Source organism: Grammomys surdaster, unplaced genomic scaffold (assembly GCF_004785775.1).
Source record: "Grammomys surdaster isolate TR1022 unplaced genomic scaffold, NIH_TR_1.0 203, whole genome shotgun sequence".
NCBI classification, from domain to species: Eukaryota; Metazoa; Chordata; class Mammalia; order Rodentia; family Muridae; genus Grammomys; species Grammomys surdaster.
Genome location: NW_021604648.1, coordinates 1,284,575 through 1,304,826, shown reverse-complemented (window position 1 = coordinate 1,304,826; position 20,252 = coordinate 1,284,575). Strand labels below are relative to the sequence as shown.

Sequence of the window (20,252 nt, the reverse complement as noted above, 5' to 3'; positions counted from 1 at the left end):
TTATATACTTGTTTAAATTGACTAAATTGAACCCTTAAACGGACAGAATTCACTATCAATGCTTTAAGTGTAAAGTGTATCTTCAGTGAGCCCAATGTATAAAAAAAGTACAAAGAAAAGTTCTGAAACTAATGTTGAGGAAACATGGATAAAGCCAGATGGATAGTGGCTTGCCTTTTAGTATATGAATTAATGGTAGAAAATGCTTGGTGGTGTTATCATTTTCTCTTTATAAAACATTTGAAAAATATAACAATATTGAAGAATCAATACTTAGAAAATGCCTGCATTCTCAGTGGCTTTATAGTATGTTTTTTTCCATGGCATGCAAATTACAAAAATAGATTAAGTGTTGGGAGTATAGCTCAGTGAGGTGTAGAGCCCATTAGTTTAGCATGTGCAGGCCTCAGATTTAGTCCCCAGCATCAAAAGCCAACAGTAAATTCATATTTGTTTGAATTGTGGTACACTATTAGCTCTCTTATTTAAAAAATTTGTTTATAGTTTCATAAAAGTTCTTTGATATTTTGGAAGACAAGAGTAGATCACTTATTTTATATAAATCTGAATAAATTTTTTATACAAATTACAGCTGTAGCAACTCATAAAATATGAGATAACTACTTAGATAGCATGATAAGGTTGTATTTGTCATATTTTATTATTGACTTGTATTCTGTGAAGAAATTATAACTTCTGAAAATCATGTATTTATTATTTGATTTAGAGATCAAATAATAGGCACCCACATTTTTAAAGATTATAAATTAACATTTTTTAAAATTGGATATTTTCTTTATTCACATATCAAATCAAATGTTATCCCTTTTCCTGGTCCCCCCACCCCAAAACCCCCTATCCCATCCCCCCTCCCTGCTTCTATGAGGGTGTTCCCCCACTCACCCACCCACTCTCGCCTCCCCACCCTCGAATTCCCCTACACTGGGGCATCGAGCCTTCACAGGACCAAGGGCCTCTCCTCCCATTGACACCCGACAAGGCCATCCTCTGCTACATATGTGACTGGAGCCATAGGTCCCTCCATGTGTACTCCTTGGTTGGTGGTTTAGTTCCTGGGAGCTCTGGTGGGTCTGGTTGATTGATATTGTTCTTTCTATGGGGTTGCAAACTCCTTCAGCTCCTTCAGTCCTTTCTCTAACTCCTCCATTGGGGATTCCATTGGGGACCCCATGCTCAGTCCAATGGTTGGCTGTGAGCATCTGCCTCTGTATTTGCCAGGCTCTGTCAGGGCCTCTTAGGAGACTGCTATATCAGGCTCCTGTCAGCATGCACTTCTTGGCATCCACAATAGTGTCTGGGTTTGGTGACTGTATGTGGGATGGATCCCCAGGTGGGCAATATACATTAACCTTTTACATTAAAAATGTAATATTTTGTTTTGATTTGTTTTCTGGCATTGAAATAATTTAAAGTGATCTTTTAAAAGGAATTGAATTACTTTTAAGTTAAAACAACAACAAAAATTTAACTAAAGAAATTCAGAGAAAATCCTCTCTTCCTAGATATGCCTCAGAAGAAAAGTGGAGAATGGGATTAGAGGAGTTTACAATGCATCTGTAATTTATTTTTTAAAAGCCTGTTTTAAATTTAACAAGATCTTATTGTTTTACAAGATGGAAACTCTTTAGCATTTTTGTCTTCTTTTAAAAGCAGAGAGAAATAAGTATGTTAATAAATCTCATGGTTTTTTAATGTCCCTAAGAAGTTCATGAGCGTCTTAATATAAAAGCTTGATAGCCACCTTTCTGTCTGTAGACTACTGCCACAACTCAGTCTTCTTCATCATAATTACAAACCACAGCTAGATTAATCAGCCAACAGTTAACACTAAATCAAGTGTAATTCCAGCTAAAAGGGGAGTTGGACCCTAAAGAGCACAGCAGTTCAAGCCCTACTTGGGCTTCAAGTACTGGCTCTTCTCTGAGCCTCAGTTTGTATATGGGTTAAAAAGAGAATTTCAGAAATGTGAGTAATTATCTCAAACAACCTCTGGGTGGATTACAACTTGGGAAATTGATGTTTCTCTCTTCCTTCCTTCCTTCCTTCCTTCCTCCCTCCCTCCCTCCCTCCCTCCCTCCCTCCCTCCCTTCCTTTCCTTCCTTCTTTCTTTCTTTCTTTCTTTCTTTCTTTCTTTCTTTCTTTCTTTCTTTCTTTCTTTTATTGTCTAATTTTCTTCTGAGATGGCTCCTCTTTTCTTTAAGTCATTTAGTGATACTATAAGCTACTTTAAAATCCTTGTATGATAACACTAACATTTGAATACCTTAGTATTGGCCACTCTTGATTATCTTTGCTTTTAGTTATCACTTAATTATAGGTTGTGTTGTTGCCAGTCAGCTGAGGGTTCTTTTGCTTAAACTAGGAATTATGAATAGGCAAAGTATAACTTCTTTAGTGCCAGCAGCTCTGAGCAAGAGTGCTGCTACTCTTGGATTATTTGCTCTTGGTATTATACCTCTTAGACTCTTAAGTGCTACAAGCCCAGAACCCAACAGTTGGTGCTGTAACCTTGAATTTAGTGCATTGGCATCTCATTGCCCTAGTGCTTAGCTCCTTGGCAGCTAGAGCTAGGAACTGTGCAGCTTTCTACAGCTTTTCTAGTGTTTGGGTCTTTCAGTTCTTCTCCAGGCTTGGCTCTTTACAGTCCTTGATTTTCTGCAGTCTCAGCTCTTTACAGTCTCTTGTCTTCTTAACACTTCCTTCTAGCTGCTGGGTATGTCTGGAACTGAGAAAGCCCAGGAGTTGTCTCTTTTTCCTATTACAAGCTCAGTCTTCAGATTGCAAGGGGGTAACCAGTCAGGTGAGGCTTTACTAGGGCCAAAGTTGAAGTACCAAGGGGTGAGTAGACAAGAGAGATGTTTTGGGCTGCTCAGAGGAGAATGAGAACTTTGCTTATATAGCCGTACACATGTATGCATGCATTACCTGCTATGGGGGTGCTTGGGAGGTACTCCTTCCAGGCCAAATTTAGGACATCTGGAAGGTGGGCAGCTATAGGTAAGGTTATGTGCAGTAACTGTAGAAACTTATCTGAAGCTATCATGGCTGTAAGGAAGTTTCCTTAAAGAAAGCCTCTGTTAGGTGGTTGACATGACAATATCAGTGAGCCCTGCCATTGGAATGAAGTCTCCTTCAGATGTTGGTGGCAGGATGGGAGTCTCCCTGAGCAGGCTTGAAGTTTTTAGAACAGCTGAACCTGATCATTGTGATTCGTGTCTATAATCCCAGCATTTAAGAGATGGGGGCATGAGGATCATGAGTTGAAGATTCTCTTCAACTGTGTAGCAAGTTTGAGACTAGACTAAGCTAATCAGATACATAGCTAGAGTTTACTTGGCCTTACAGGAAGCTAATTCTTTTTGCTAAAATACAGAAATGTGGTTAGCTTTTATTGATAATATTTTCAGAAGCCCAATACTAATTCCAAAATTTCTGGTTTTGTATGTAGGACAAATCATTTCATCTTAAAAATATGCTTTTTAGAGTAATATATTTCTGTGTCTTTTTTTCTTGCTTTATACATTAACTATGGGTGATTTTTCTTTTTGTTTTTTTCTTTTCTATTTTTAATTATAGCCATCCATTATAGAACCAGGAAGTTCCTTTCTCTTCTTTGTTGTCTAAGATATATACATATGTAATATATGCACACATACAAAAACATGTTTATATTTCCTTGGCTTCAGATTTACTATGATCTGTTATTATGTTATAATAAATACATCTGTTTTCGTCCTGGTTCTTAGTACAGTGTTCCTAAAATCTTTGGAATTTCCTGAGTTATTGAAGTATCCTTTGTTATTCATAACAGCCCCTTTTGATCACATCTGAGTTTATGATTAGGTGGAGCCCCTGGACAGCCTTTGAATTGGCTGGTCACCAGAATGACCTGTGGACCTTTTTGCCTTTCACTAACTGCTGACCTTTGGTGAAGGAAGGTCAGGGGACTAGAAATTGGGCTATGCAACAACTCTTGAATCACTGAGTCCAAAGTGCTAGGAGGAGTTAGAGAGCCGATGCTCCATCCTCCCCCCACCCCCCACCCCCGCCTTACTTATCTCTTCCATTTGGTTGTTCCTGAGTTGCATTCTTATAATAAGCTGGTAAACTATCCTCTTGAGTTTGTAAGGCATTCTAGAAGTTTTGAACATGAGGAGCTGATCAGTGAGAACTCCCTTTTATGGTTTTATAATTCTTTGTTTAGAATTTGCACTCACATGCCAAAATGGGGACAGTATTGTGGACTAAATGTTGGGGTCCAGGAATTACCTCACAAACCATATGAACACTGACCAGAGCCATGGTGCAGATTTGGGAATTGAACCATGACCCTGAATTAAGATCCTACAGGATTTTTAAGCCCCAAATCCATAAACATCTGTGCCATGTTATTTCATCAATTAGGATTTAGGGATAGATGTTTTCTTAGAAAGCATGTCTTTGTTTTACACTTATCCTGCTCTGATTGGTTGGGATATTCAACTGTGGCAGGGAACTTGCCTTGTCTAATATTCATGTTCTAACTTACCTACTAGGATGGGACTTGTCTAACATTCATGTCTTAACTTGCCAACCAGGATGTCAGTTACCCACATACATGTGTCTTTCTGCCAAGTAGAATGTCAGTTCCTAGGGAGGTCTTGGGAACTTAAAGTTTACTAGACCACTACTCAAAATGGAAGTCTTATTCCAAATAGTTTCTTATATTGGTGCAGGTGTTTCGATTATGTTGGGGTCCATCCCAGGGGCAGATTATAAAGACAAATATCATAAAAGCTTATACATAGGTGCAGGAAGTGCTGTTAGGTGGTTGGTTTGGTTCTAAACTTATTGTGGGTAAATATACAAAACAGTTCTACTGATTTCTATCATGCCTGGTTTCCAAGGGCACAAAACAACAGAATATGTAATCAATCTTGGCATTAGAAAGTTTCCTAGTGACAGCAGAAACATATAAGAAAGCTTCCTTATAATGATAGGCTAGTCAGGTAACAGTTACCTAGGCCTTAACATTTTACATAGGCCTTAATGTTTTACTTAAGCCTTAACATTCCATTTAGGCCATAACATTCCATCTAGGCCTTAATATTTTACCTAGGTCCTAACACTAAATCTTTTAATATTTCAGATCTGATCTGATGGTGGAGACATAGTGGCAGAATTAAGTAAAGTCATAGATACTCAGCTTATATCCTGAAAAGTGGAGAATGACTGATACTGAGAAAGACACTGTTGGAACTTTAGGGCAAAAGCTCTGGCAGTCCCAACAAACTAGACTGTCCCAGTTCACCAAGATTTAACCAATTTATGTTGTCTTAGTCACTTTTCTATTGCTGTGTTAAACAGCATGACCAAAGTAACTTATTAAAAAAAGTGTTTAATTTGGGCTTACATGGTTAAAGTCATTGACATTAATGGTGGGGTGTATGGCAGCAGGCAGGTATGGTTGGAGTAGTAGTTGAGAGCTTACTACACCTTGAGACATAACCAGAGAAAGAGACAAGAGGAATGGTGTGGGCTCTGAAACCTTAAAACCTGCCCCCAGTGACACACCTCCTAATCCTTTGCACAGAGTTCCGTCAGCTGGGACCAGCTTTTCAAACAGATGAGCCTGTGGGAGTGGGGATGGAAGGCATTCTCATTAACATCACAGATAAAATCAAGGAACTAATAGTTTTAGGTTTAGTTAGGGGAATAATTATGTTTAAGTACAAACTATGCATACTGAAGCAGTCTGGTGAGTGTTCCCTGCTGGTTATTGTCTAATACTTTGTAACAAAAGCAGCTTTTAAATGCTTGTTATAAAACCACATATTTGGTATCAGAAGAAAAAAATCTCACAAACATTTTTACATAATGATTTTATATTGTCCTTATGATCATTAGATCATATTTTAATTTCTACACAAGTTGTGAATTGGCTCAGGTAGATAGCTAATTTCATAATGCTGTCATAAAACCTGCTATTTAATTAAGAATCTTAGCAAACACATGATTTCTTCTAGATTTTTTATCCCCTGTGTTTAATATTTAAGTAATAGTTAAAACTGTACTTTTTGTTTTAATGAACTATAGTTAAAGATCTGAGATCCTATGAGTGGTCCTACCTGAGTATAGAAATTTCAAAACTGGTCACCTTGAACCCTATAGTATCATTTCTGTAATGCACACTTTCATGATAGAGCTTAGTGAATACTCTTTTTTTTTTTTTTTTTTTTTTTTTTGCAGACAGGTCTAAGTGTTCTACAAAAGGAAGCTTTATTTCAATATGATCTGAGTTAGTAGTACTCATTTGAATATTGGAGGCCTTTCGTTCTTATGACAGACAACTATGTTCATTTTCAGATACAGTCTGTACCTAGAACCACCAGCATTTTTTAAAAGTTTAAAAAGGAAACAGTTATTATAGTGTAATGCTTAGAACACTATCCAATACTAAATACTCTTCAAATGTCGGCAATACAGACCTGTCCAAAAAACACGTGACTAAACATTGGAGGCATCTCTGGACTTTATTCCAGGGAACCTCTATAGAAAGGCTGATGCAAACTGTGATCTTGTTGTATTTTGCTTTTGTGACAGGGTCTCACTGTATAGCTCTGACTGGCTTCAAACTTACAGAGGTCTGCCTGCCTCTGCTTCTGGAATGCTGGGATTGAAAGCATAGTCACTATGTCTAACAGCAAACTGTTCTCTGTTTTTATCTTTTACATAGCTATGAAGGTTTAGGAGGGAAGGCCCCAATCAATAGCCAAATATTTGATGTCTATAAATATATTCAGTAAATTAATGTAAATCATGTTTGTCAGTATGTCTGTCTTATTTTTCCTTGCCTGTTAGCATAGTATACTTGATTTTTTTTCTGTTTACCACATTTTTGTACTTATAGCTTTTTTCATTCTACATAGCTTTTTGGAGACAAGGATTTTTCCACATGGCTCAGGCTGCCGTTGAATTTGCTGTATAACTCTTGGTTGCTCTTAAACTAGAGATCCTCTTGCCTCAGCCTCCCTAGTGCAGAGATTATAGATGTGTGCCACCACATCCAGCTTTCCAATCTATAAATCTATTAATTACTTAACAATAGGCCATATATGCACAGATATGAAAGATACTTGCTGCTTTCTGTTGCTGTTGCCTTCCTATAGCCAGCTTTTTTTTTTAAATCAAGAAACATTAAGCAGTATTTGTATATGTTCATAGATACTTAACCTGTACCCTAGTGGTCTTTTACCCTTTGTTTTGTTTTTTTTTTCCTCATTTAAAATACTTTTCATCAGTGTATTTGTAGAAGGGCTCCATTCACTTAAGAGTGGTACAGGATTTTAGTAAATTGATGAGTCAAATTAATTATTCAGTCTTAACTGATGTTATGTTTCTTTTTTCCTTATTTTGTTATTATCATCACTGTTATGTTTCTATTGCACCATCTTCAGACACACCTATGTGTCCTGATGGTATCAGTTCTCAGAAATTCGACTATTGAGTTAGGTTTCATGCATTTAACGTTTTGACATAAAATTTTGCCAAATTACTCTCCATAATGGGTGACTTATTCTTCTGCCCACAATATGTAAAAGTCTTTGCTTTCCCAGATTATTTTTCACTAGAAATATGTATTTATTTATTAAATCAATATAATGTCTACTCAGACTTTGTTAGCAGTATGAATTAACAGTTCCGTTTGGAACAATGTAAAAGCAGCCAAATGTGGTAATCCAAACACTGGGGAGATAGAGTCTTACTTTCTAAAATCGTTTTTGTTTGTTTGGTTTGGTTTGGTTTGGTTTGGTTTTTCAAGACAGGTTCACTGTGTAGTCCTGGTTGTCTTGGAACTTGCTCTGCAGACCAGGCTGGCCTAGAACTCATAGAGATCCACCTGCCTCTGCCTCCTGAATGCTAAGATTCAGGCTCTATCACCATCTGTCACTTTCCCAAACTCTTGAATCCACAGTTCAGTATCAAATATTTTTCTTTGTTACCATAAAAAAAACTATATTTTTATTTGAATTTCCATTTTTCTTAAAAATGAGGCTGAGTGTTTTCATATACTTAAATCTTTACTTGATTTCTACAAATTGTTTTCATAGATTCTGTTAACTTTTCTACTGAGTCATTAGTTTATGTGTGTGTGCGTGTGCATGTGTGTATGTATATCTATGTATATATATAAATATATGTGTGTATGTGTATATGTGTGTATATACATATATATGTGTGTGTGTGTATTTGAAGATGGAGGTGAGAGGATCAGTTGAACTTAGTGTTTTGGTATCAGTCTGAGGAGCACAGTGAAACTCTGTCAAACAAGAAGGAAAGAAAGAAAGAAAGAAAGGGAGGGAGGGAAGGAGGGAGGGAGGAAGGAAGGAAGGAAGGAAGGAAGGAAGGAAGGAAGGAAGGGAGGGGCCCATTTTATTCCACATTTTTCTTCTAAGATCAATTTTTAAACTTATTCGTACAAATTTTTTTCATGGAAAATATAATTCTAACTTTACCAATAATGCTTTTCTTTACTTGATAAATCAACATTTTTCATTGAATATGTTAAAATATTTCTTGTTTAAAAAACAAAACAAACAAACAAATGACCCTAATTGATACTAGGCCTAGTGATTCAGGCCTGTACTCTCAGCTACTTAGGAGGTTAAGACAGGAGGAGCTCAAGTTCAAGGCCAGCTGGGGCAACTTAGTGAGATCCTTCTTAAAATAAAAGATTTTAAAGGGGCAGGGGCAGGTACTATGTTCAGTAGTAGAAAACTTGGTTTATCCTCCCCCCCTCAAAAAACCCCAAAAAAACCTACCAGCAGCCATCCTAATTTGAATGATAGTAAAGATGTCATTTAATGTATAGCTTCTATTTAGGCTTTCTCCCATTTCTATTTTTATTTTTATTAGTTCTGTGAGTTTTTATATATGTCATGATCATAGTCACTCCTCCTCCCCTAACTCTTCCAAATCCATTCCAGTTCATTACTCTTCCAACTGTGTGACTTTGTGTCTTTTATTTTTTAAAATAATCATTAAGACTTTGTGTTTGTGTTGCCCAAATATTCTTGAATATGTGGTATTCCACTGGAGACTGGTCCACCCACCAGGGTCTACACTGTTAAAGAAAACTCTCTCTCCTTCCAGCAGTTAACAACTGCTAAAAGTTGCAAAGCTAGGAGCGGGATTCATGCCCAGTTCCTATCTCTATGCTAGGATTTAGTCTGGCTTGAGATTTCCTAGGTTTTGTTCCTGTTGTTGCAACTGCTCTGAGTTCATATGAGCAGCAGCACTGCTGTGTTCAGAAGACACCATTTCCTTGTAATAATCCACTGCCTGGAGCTCCTACACTTGTCTGCCCCCCCCCCATCTTCTGCAATAATCCCCGAGCCCTGGGAGGAGGGGTGAGGGCTGAATATTCTACATTCTCTTCTTGTCTGTAATTTAGCCAATTGTAAGTGTCTGTTAATCACTATCTGCTACAAATAGAAATTTTCTTAGATGAGAGTTGGGAGTTGCATTGATCTCTAGGTATAATGATGAGTTATTAGAAGCTGACTTACTACTATGTCCATTTAGCAGAATAGCAGAACAGTAGGTTCTCCTTAGGGACTAGCCATAGGTTCTTGTACCAATAATGGTGCCAGATATGGGTTTGATCTTGTGGAGTGGGATGTCAATCCAATCAGAAAGTGATTGGTTGTTCCTGTGATGTTCTTGCCACTCTTCCACCAGTGGGCATGTCTTGCATTGCCAGTCATTATAATAGGTCTGGGGTGTTCACAGCTGGGTATGATTGATGATTACTTTTCTCCCCTAGTTGTCTTCATAGCACCTTCTATCACTATGAAAATTAGCCAGTAGAGATGAAGTTTCCATGTCAATACCAGCTTTATTTCTCCATATTCTATGACTCAAATATGTCTTTAGCAATAAAGTCCACAAATAAAATCAAGGATTAGGGGGTAAACAAGAGCAGTGGTAACCTATAATGTTTGGGAAGGAGGTCTATGGGGCTCTAGTGGCCAACAATTCTAAAAGGAGTAACCTATTCTTGGCGCTGGACTTTAAAAGGTTTTTATAACAGGCAAAAAAAAAAAAAAAGAAAAGAAAAGAAAAGAAAAGAAAAGAAAAAGAAAAAGAAAAGAATCTAGAGTCCAGAACTGCTACTTCAGAATGATAGTTCAAAGGGCTGCCATATGACCACTTTATGGATTCAGTGTCAGCACTAAACAGACTAAATCTCAGGTCTGAGTCATTTGGGTGGCCTGAAAATTAGGCTAAAATCAGCTTAGATTGCTGTTGGTTTCAGAGACCCAAGAAAAGTGAAGAAAGAAATCTATATAAGGGGAAGTACATTTATTTTTTTCTCTTGTTTTAAGAAAGGACCTCAAGTAGCCCAGAGTAGCCTTAAAGTTACTCTGTAGACTAAAATGACCTTGAATTGCTGATCAGTTTGCTTGGATTGCAGCTACAGTGCTTGGCTTCAGCAGGAAACACCTTCATTACAGGCCTCAATTTGTTCCCATTAATAACAAATAAAATACCCAGTGTAGAGTCAGCCAGATCCATAAAGAAAGAAGTCAACATAAACAATTCCCGCCGGGCGGTGGTGGCGCATGCCTTTAATCCCAGCACTCGGGAGGCAGAGGCAGGCGGATTTCTGAGTTCGAGGCCAGCCTGGTCTACAGAGTGAGTTCCAGGACAGCCCGGGCTATACAGAGAAACCCTGTCTCGAAAAACCAAAAAAAAAAAAAAAAAAACAATTCCCTACAAAAACAAATATGCTACAAACTGACTTGTAGAGGTACTTTATGCTAAATTATGATATGCAGACTTTAAAATAACTGTTGATTGCCGAATCTAAGGGGTCAAAAAGAAAATTAAAAATTAGGCAAGAAAGTGAAAATAATCCAAAACTTTGCATGTTTTTGAATGTAAGTTCTGATTCTGAAATAACACAAAAAATAATGCCAAAACTAAGAACTCAGTGAACAAATTTAGTAAAATTCAGAGTTAAAAAGAGAATCAGTAACTAAAAGATAGGGCAGAGGTAGGGCGGCAGGAAATATTGAGGATGAAGCCTGTAGTGATACAATGATAATAGGAAGACTAGAGAGGAAGTATGGGTGTGAGGCCTGAGATAGTAATATAATTTAGTTCTCACATCCATTGGATTGAAGTTCATGTTTGTAGGTACATGTGTATTTTTGGGTGTTGTAGGTGCATGTGAGTTTGGTGGCCAAAGGATGGCCTTGTGTGTCATCTTCAGTAATGTTATCTACTACCTATGAAACAGGGTCTCTCATTGGCCTGGAGCTCACCTATTAGTCTAGGCTGGTTGGCCATTGAGCCTCAGGGATCTTCCTGTCTCCACCTCCCATCACTAGGATTGAAAGTACATGCCACTAAGACCAGCTTTTTACATAGATGCCCAGGATCAAACTGAGATCTTCATGCTTGGGAAAACACTTTACCAAATAAGTCATCTCTCTAGCTTCTTCTTATGTTAGACTTTATTTCACAAGTTTTCTATAGAATATGTGGTTTACTTACATATTAGGTAATACTATTAACATTATTTTAGTGAGTGTCCTTATAACTAAATATTTGGTGTGTTTGTTTTTGTTTTGTTTTTGAGACAGTCACATATAGACTAAGCTGTCCATGAACCAGACCAGCTATGTCACTAAGGACATATAACTAAGTCTTAGCATGAATCCCTTATTAATTATACTTCTCTTTGGGGATAAATTTCTAGAAATAGAACAACTGGATCAAGACTATTTAATATTTAATATTTGAGCTACTGGCTAAGTAGCCTTTTTCTCCAAATTCTTGGGATAAGCAGTATTTCAGATTTTTAAGTTTGGGGTTTTATAGTCCCTTTGTGCAAGTTGCAGCTTTCAAAAATAGCTGAGGTCATTTACTTTCTTCATCTCACATCATTTGTCTTTCTGCATGACTTTGACATGCCTCAGTTGAAAGTCACAATCTGTGTTTCCTTTCCCAGAACGTGGGTGAGTCTTTGTCACAACCTCAAGAAATAGCAGGAGCAGTGGAAGTCAGCTGATTGTCCAGGGCTAGCCCAGGAAAGGTGATAGAGCTGCTCCCTGGCTGGCTTCCTTTTAGGACACTGCCCTTAGAACCCAGCATTGTGAGGAAGCCCAGGCTACAAGGAATGCCTTTGTAGATGTTCCATTTAATAGCATGGGTCCTAGCTAACAGCTATCATCACTGTCAGATACATTACAGACAAGACTGGAGTTGATTCCAGCAAGCAGATCTTTGTCTTTCAACAGAGGCCTCAGACACTTCCTGTCTACAGAAACTGTGGAAGATAGTAAATGGTTATTGATTTCGGCCTTAAAGTTGGAATGATTTATTATCCAGCCATAGTAAATTCATCCTTCTTCCCTAGCTCTGCTCTTAAAAACTTTTAAAATTAAATCATAAAGCCATTTTCACCTAAAAATTAAAATCAGATGAAAATGGTATCTTGATTTAAGATACCATTTGGTATCTTTGGTATTTTCTGAGTTACTGTGAAGAGCCAGTCTAGCAGGGAGAAAGTAGTTGGTGTGCTGAGTGTGGCTGTCACTTCAAACTCTGTAAATATAATACTGAAATCATTATGGTGCTATTTCTAGCTTGTCCCTGTCCCCTCCAACATTCAGTTTATACTCACTTTTCACTTATCAGCTGAGACCTTGCCTCCTTCAGACCCCTTTCCTCAGTGCATCCTAGCTTAAAAACTTAGTCCAAATATTTAGTTAGTTTTAATTATTTTACTATTCTGTGTGTACAGATGTTTTGCCAATATGTATGTCTGTGTACCATGATCATGCCTAAAGGTCCAAGAAGGCCAGAAGGGGATATCATATCCCTAGAACTAGAGTTATTGTGAGCTACCGTGTGGATGCTGAGAATGGAACCTTGGGTGCTCAGCAAGAGCAGCCAGTGCTCTTAACCACCAAGCCATCTCTCTAGCTGTGTTCTTGATTTTATACTGCTAGAGACCAAAGCTGGGGCCTCTGCGCTAAGCTAGCACTCTGCTAGTGAGCTATGTCCCCAGGAAGGCTTTAAAGTACAATAATGGACATTTTAAACTTTTCACATTAATCTTTCCCTATCCAATATTATACTTAAGTGATACCAAAGTTGTATTTTAAAACTTACATTCCAGTTGTGGTCTAGTTAACATTTTCATTTCTTGGATTTTATTTTCCAAAAAAAATGATTTTTCAAGTAAATTTTGTTTTATATGATGAGTATAACCATCCAAGCTTTTTATCTAGGCCAATTTAATGCTAATTTGAGTAAAAAAATTTAAAGATGGAGAAATTAAATCTAGAATTATAAACAGATTTTTTACATGGGGAAACACTCTTTTAACATGATTATATTTTGGGCCATTTCTCTGGGGATCCCAGGTATGGGCCTGGCCAGTGTTCATTTTCCTGACCAGTGTTTAATAAAGCTTGCTTCAATTGGGAAGAACATGATTATTTTTGAAGCTAATAAGCAGTCATCTGACTGGATCCCCTGCTCTGCTCCAGGCCTCTGGAAATGGATCTCCAAGCTGGCTGACCTCCAGAAGTAAATGTCAGCTGTGTTCACCCATCAGGTTTTCAGATTGCAGTTTCCTATTTCAGCTTCTCTTTAGACATAAACTAAAAAGATTCTTTATTATTTTATTAATCTGGTATTTGTTGTTAAAATACAAATCTCTGACCAAGATATTTAAGACCAACATTTAAAGTTTTGTAATTTTAGACATACTGAATTATAGAAGGCTCCCTTTAATGAATAACAATATCAGGAATTGGGATTGTTAATTGATACCATGTTCTTTAATATCTTTTGTAATCTTCTAAATGATACAGTGTATGGTTCAGATTGTTCACAAGCTGTTAGGTCTAATATTCAGATATTCTTAAGTAGATTTAAGTTGCATAGGAATTATAAAATAGGCAGTATATCTTACTTTTCTCATTGCTGTGACCAAATACCTGACAAATAGCAGCTTAAGGAAGACTTTTTTTTTTGGCTTACAGTTTGAGGAGAGCACTCATGGCAGAGAAGGCATGGCAGCAGGTGATGGAGGTGTCTGAGTGTACTGCATCCACAATCAGGAAGGGGGGAGGGAGCGAGAGCACGAGCTGGTGTTCAGCTTCTGTTTTCCATTTTAGAACCTCAGCCCATGGGATGCTGCAGTCTACATTTGGGATAGGACTTTCCTCAAGTAAGCCTTCTGGAAGCACCCTCATAGATACATCCAGAGGTGTGTTTCCATAGGGCTTCTAAGTTCAGTCAATCTTGCAGTCAGTATTAAGTAAGTAAGTATTATCACAGGTATGGACAAGATTTACAGGTAAACCCATTGACAAACTTGGTTACTTTTATTTAAAGTACTTTTACACACAGTTATATTTATTACACATAAACAATGCAAAAGGACCTAATTATGAGCATAATAGGCTCAGAAAAGCTTAGGCGAGTCCAATATAATTTTTCATATGTGATATAAATACCTTCATTTGTTGGCAGAGTTGGGGTGATTTGGTATAGTGTGTTGCTTTCTTCATATCTGTGAAAGGTTGTAAGAAGTTAAGTGTTAAACGTTTCTTTGTATTCAAAGTATCTTGAGAAAGCCATGTTCTTCAGTGGTGTAGCCAGTGGTAAGGTGCACGTGCTCCAGTAAACAAATCCTCACCCGTATACCTATAAAGAGCTCCAGTGAAACTCATTAAGTCACCAAAAATAAATTAAAAATGTAAGTCCAAATATGAAAGTAGAAGACAGGGCTAAAGAACCAGTGAGAGTAGAAAAGAGGAAAGAGTAATAGGAAGGAGGAGGACAACAGGATTGAAATCTGTACATGCACAAAAGTGTTACAGTGATACACATTATGCACATTATATATAGTATGTGCTAATAAAAAATTACAAAGACTAGTACTAATACTAAAAGATCACTTTCTTCATATTTGCATTTGGACTTAAAGATTCTACAAGTATTATGTAAGTAGTTACTTCCTTTTCTTCATTTTAGCCATAATGAAGATTCAACAGTCAAGCTGGACGTGGTGGCGCATGCCTTTAATCCCAGCACTTGGGAGGCAGAGGCAGTTGGATCTTTGTGAGTTCAAGGCCAGCCAGGTCTGCATATCGTGTCCTAGGCCCATCAGAGCTACATAATGAGGCTCTGTTGCTAAATAAATTAGTAAATAAATAAATAAATAACCAACGAACCTCCCCCGGTTCCTGAGGATATATGTTTAACGGTTGCCAGGAGGGAAAGTCTTCTTAGTAGGCTACTAGAAGTTGCCCATCCTCTTACAAGTAATCCAAGTTAAATGCACTGACTTGCCAAGCTGGATGTGGATGGAATCATTTCTTCAGTCTGCCATTTTTCTCCCTATCTGGGGTAAATAGAAATAGACTTCTCAGGCAGTGAAGTAGTAAGGGCAGTTTGTGAGATGAAGAAAGACTTCACATAAACTCACAATAGACTCACCCATTATGAATACAAAGCTAGTAGTTACAATAAATGATAGAACTCTCCAGACACTATTAAGGCTATAAAACCTAAATGTAACCTTTTCACCTCAGTTTCTACTCCTGGTATTTCCTTCAGGGATAACCAGTATTTTTAGGTTTTCTCTTTTTTTGCATGAAATATGTCTGTATGGTATACATGTCCACTCATTTTATACTAATGAAAATACTTTATATACTTTTCTGCCTGCCTTTTCATTTATTATATCTGAAATATACATAGGAATTATATTTTAAAATAATTTATATTACTTTAGGTCCTTGTTACTGTTTATTGGCATCATGGTTATTTAAAGATTTTTAGCAACAAAATACAATTTCAATTTCATTCTCTGAAAAATAGAAGCTATGTATAATTACATAGCTTTTTAAGTCTTTTTCCAAGTTTATAACACCATGTAATTTAATTAATAAATTAATTTAATTATCTAGCTATTAAGTAATAGAGATGTGAATTTAAAATAGACCTCAGATGTCTGTCACCATAATCATTTAACTCTTTTCCATACAGGCTTACTGTGCTTAATGTATCATGATTCTTCATTTTTATTTTTCTCAAATTTAATAGCTTTTTAAGAAATAGGACTTATGTTAGTACAGCATCTGAGATTTTTAATACAGAGAAGTTTAGGTCTTATTCTCATTTTTATGCAATTTAACATTAAGAAATATATTCAGTCAACTCATAGTTACTGGTGGATCATTTGTATATTTATGTAGCTGTTCCAAAAAAGGATGCTGTTTCACTTTACACCTGGAGTTGAATTGTTTTTACACATTATTAACCTGCAAACTACAATTGTTTTGTACTTAGAACCAGACCAAATGTTCGATCAAATGTGTTTAAATCCTGCCTAGCTAGCTCAGTGCTCTTGGGTCCTTCTGTGAATCCTCTTTTCTTCATCTGTGATAGTGATGATAATGCTACCAGCAAGAATGCAGCAGTGAACATTCTGGTGTCCATAATTATGTAAAGTGAAAGTATTGCTTCAGCACAAAAATCCATGGGTCAAAAGCATATGTAATCTAAAATTTGATGCTTTGCTGCAGTTACTCTGAAAAGACCATCCCAATTTACAGTCTCACTAATTTGAAATCAGTACTTATCCTCTGTGCCTAGAGAGAGGCCATTCAGGTTTTGCTCTGATCTCCTGATGTTAACAGTTTCAAGTCATTTTAGTTTTTTCAAATCTGATGATACCGTTAACTTTGGGATAGTTCATTAGTAGCTTAAATATTCTTTTGTTTAGATTTTTCTCCTAATATCTATTCATATTTTTATCCAGACTGTGTAGATGTTAGTGTGTGCCATTTACAAAACAAAAAATGCTTGAATCTAGGTTTTACACATGCACATCCTTTAGCCTTAAACAGATTAAAACCTCAGAGCCAGGTATGGTGGCAGCACCTGAGAGGCAGAGGCAGGATAATCAAGAGTCCAAGGCCAGCTTTGCCTATGTCATGAGTTTCAGCACAGCCTGAGCTACATGAGAGCCTGTCTAAAAAAGTAAGAAAATCCAGTTAATAGAATTGCCATGTCTTATTAGTTTGCCCACAAACTCTAGTTACTTTAGTTTCTACTATAACCAGAAACTGTTTGGTTTAAATTATGTATTGATAATGTTTTTCTATGCAAGTCCAAAGTTCGCTTAGCATTGAATGCCTTTCAGGTGCCTTGGTTTGTAATTCTGAGCATTAATTAGCATTACATTACGTATCATTGCAGAAAATGTAAATACGACAGACTCAACTCATAGTAACTTTGATGAGAGACGTTATGGTTCATTTTGGATTTTTAAATATTTAGTCCTCCCATAAAGAATATTAGAAAATTCCATTTAGGCTTTCTCATAACTTTATTTCAATTTGAAATCTGATGGTCTTTTTGTTTGTTTGCTTATTTATTTCTTTGTGCTAGGGATTGAATCCAGGACCCTGCACATGCTAAAATTCTGAATATAGATGTTAGCATGCCTTGTCTTTCAAGCCATGTTTGCATTTTAATGAAAATCTAATATGACATACTTGAAACCTAAAATCTCATTATGGTCATCTGGTGCTATAGATGAGTGGAATGTGGTTTTAAAAGAATAGTAAGGGTTTTGTTTGTGTTTGTTACTTTGTTAGTTTCTTTATTTTTAGTTTTTTGGTTCTCAAGCTTGCAATGTTGTGAGGCTGCCCTTAGACTCCTGATAGTCTCTCTCCCTATCAGATATTCAATAGAGACACAAAGTAGCTAATACATGGCCTTGGTGAAGTCTAGGAAGGAGATAGACAAGAATGGTTAGGAAAACATATGTATTCTACCCATCAAGCCATCTTGTTACTATTATCCTGCGCCCCCTGCATTAGTACTTTGCTTTATAGAGTTTTCTCAGAACCAAGCTAAAGATGATTTACTGCTTGGCAATATTGATCAGAACTATATCCACTGATGGGTTATAGGCGTGTTCCACCATGCCTGCTTTATCTTGATTTGAAGATCTAGTTAAATAGGTAATTGGTAGGTATTTTAATAGCATTTATCCAATAGTTTGTCTGTATATTTTAAAGCTTAATATAGACTCTTAATTTAGTTGACTAAAAGCAATTTGTAGTTCTTTTTTTTTTTAGGGCTTTTTTTGGTTTTGTGTTTTTTTTGTTTTTTGTTTTGTTTTTTGTTTGTTTGTTTTTGTTTTTTTTAGGTTTTTCGAGACAGGGTTTCTGTAGCCCGGGCTGTCCTGGATCTCACTCTATAGACCAGGCTGGCCTCGAACTCAGAAATCTGCCTGCCTCTGCCTCCCAAGGGCTGGGATTAAAGACATGTGCCACCACTGCCCGGTCCAATTTGTAGTTCTTAAATTTAGGATTATATAAAAATAGATAAATGTAAATTACCCTCGGGCCTCTCTTGAGGACTCAGTATCTCATGAGGACTAAGTAAGTGGAAGGATTTTTAATAAATAAATTATATATGTGTGTGTGTATACATATATCTGTGTGCTGGCTGTATTTTTATAGTATATACTAATTTTAATAAGTAACTTTAGAATCTAATGGACCAGGTTTATGTGTCTACATTTTGGGCCCTCAGACAGGCTTAGTATTAGCACCTTATGTTCTCAATTAGATTTGTTTTATTATTTTTTTTAACAGAATCCCAAAACGAAAGAGCAGATTGAAAATCTCTTGCGGAATGGGATGAACAAAGAGTTGCGTGATCGTCTTTGTTGCCGGATGACTTTTGGGACTGCAGGACTTCGATCTGCCATGGGAGCAGGGTTTTGCTACATTAATGACCTTACAGTAATACAATCAACACAGGCAAGTATTACATATATTATACATGTATTTTTATACTGGTATATATGTATTATTGTATATGTACTTTTCTCACTCTATTATTTTAAAAAATTTGGAGGTACCCTGTAACTTTAATTTTTTCAAATCCTACTTATAATGATGGTTCTTAAAAGCTTTAACCTCCCTATAGATGGTGGAAAAGAAATGGAGATGGGGGAAGTAGACCTGTTTAGGGATGGTTCTTTGAAGCAACCCCCATCTTCGTTGTCAGGAAATCAGCAGTTCAGTTCACAGGTTAGCAGCAGCAGCTTGATTTACTTGTAGACACTTCAGGGATATACCAACAGTCCAGTTCAATAGAGTCCGGAGAGCAGCAATGGTGGCACAACCTAGCAGGAAAAGCCAGGGCTCAAGCTGAATCAATGTGAGTCAGCAGGAGGGATTTGGACTAAGGCCAACAGGGACACCAGGAGAAGTTCTCCGCTGTGCTTCTCTCAGCAAAGCAAAAATCAGCGAAGGACCAGTGAGCTTCACCAAGCCTCTCTCAGTCCCTTGTGTTCTGTTTATACCCTCCAATCATCACACGTTCTCCACATGCCTTGCCTCACCAAGTGTCTTGCCGTAGCACATCTGTCTCAGCTGACATCATTCTGCCAATCAGCCGGAGTCTGCTGCAGCAACAAGAAGCTACAGCACACCACCAGAAGTTTTTTAGTGTGTTTCTCTCTATGGAGTACCAACAAATGGAGCTCAACTATACAATGTAAGGCAGACCAATACATGCGTGTTATTAGCAAACACTTCTTTTTCACGTGCTTGCATTAGCAGAACATCATCTTACCTATGTCTGCTTCAGTGAAACATTCTTTCCCGTGTCCACCTTAGCAAGACATCCTTTTACTTGTGTCTGCTTCAGGAAAACACTCATTCACGTGTTTGCCCAGTAAAACATCATCGGACACAACTGACTTTCCAAAGAACTCTTAAACTTCAATACCCTTCTTTTAAAAAATTAACTATTTTGTTCATAAACAAAAAGGGCAGACCCAATTTTGATCTTTTGTTTTACCCCAAATGTATGTTGGAAATCATTTATGTGTCTACAAGGACACAGTCCTTTTCATGAAGAGTTCTTTGGCTGGGTGTTATGTACACCTTTAGTCCCCACGCTAGGGAGGGGGAGATTGAAGCTGATGGAACTCTGTGAATTTGAGAACAGCCTGGTATACATAGCAAGTTCCAGTCCACCCTAGGCTACACAGTGAGATGATGAAAATTCTGTCCTCTAGAGCCTTGCAGTAAAAACTAGTTTCCCTGGTTACTTCTGAATGTTCTTTCTGACATGCCCTCTTTTCCTCTTACTGAACCATTTTTTCTCTCATGTTTTGTGTGTTGTACTGGAGT

General features: G+C 37.2%; 1 protein-coding gene across 1 annotated transcript in view; it reads left to right on the top strand.

Moving 5' to 3' along the window:
* Pgm2l1 (phosphoglucomutase 2 like 1) overlaps nucleotides 1-20,252 on the top strand; it is a 47,027-nt gene that overhangs the window by 7,788 nt on the left and 18,987 nt on the right. The window contains exon 2 of the mRNA XM_028770686.1: nucleotides 18,702-18,869. Coding sequence (XP_028626519.1) covers nucleotides 18,702-18,869 — 168 coding nt within the window. The remainder of the gene's footprint in view (nucleotides 1-18,701; nucleotides 18,870-20,252) is intronic.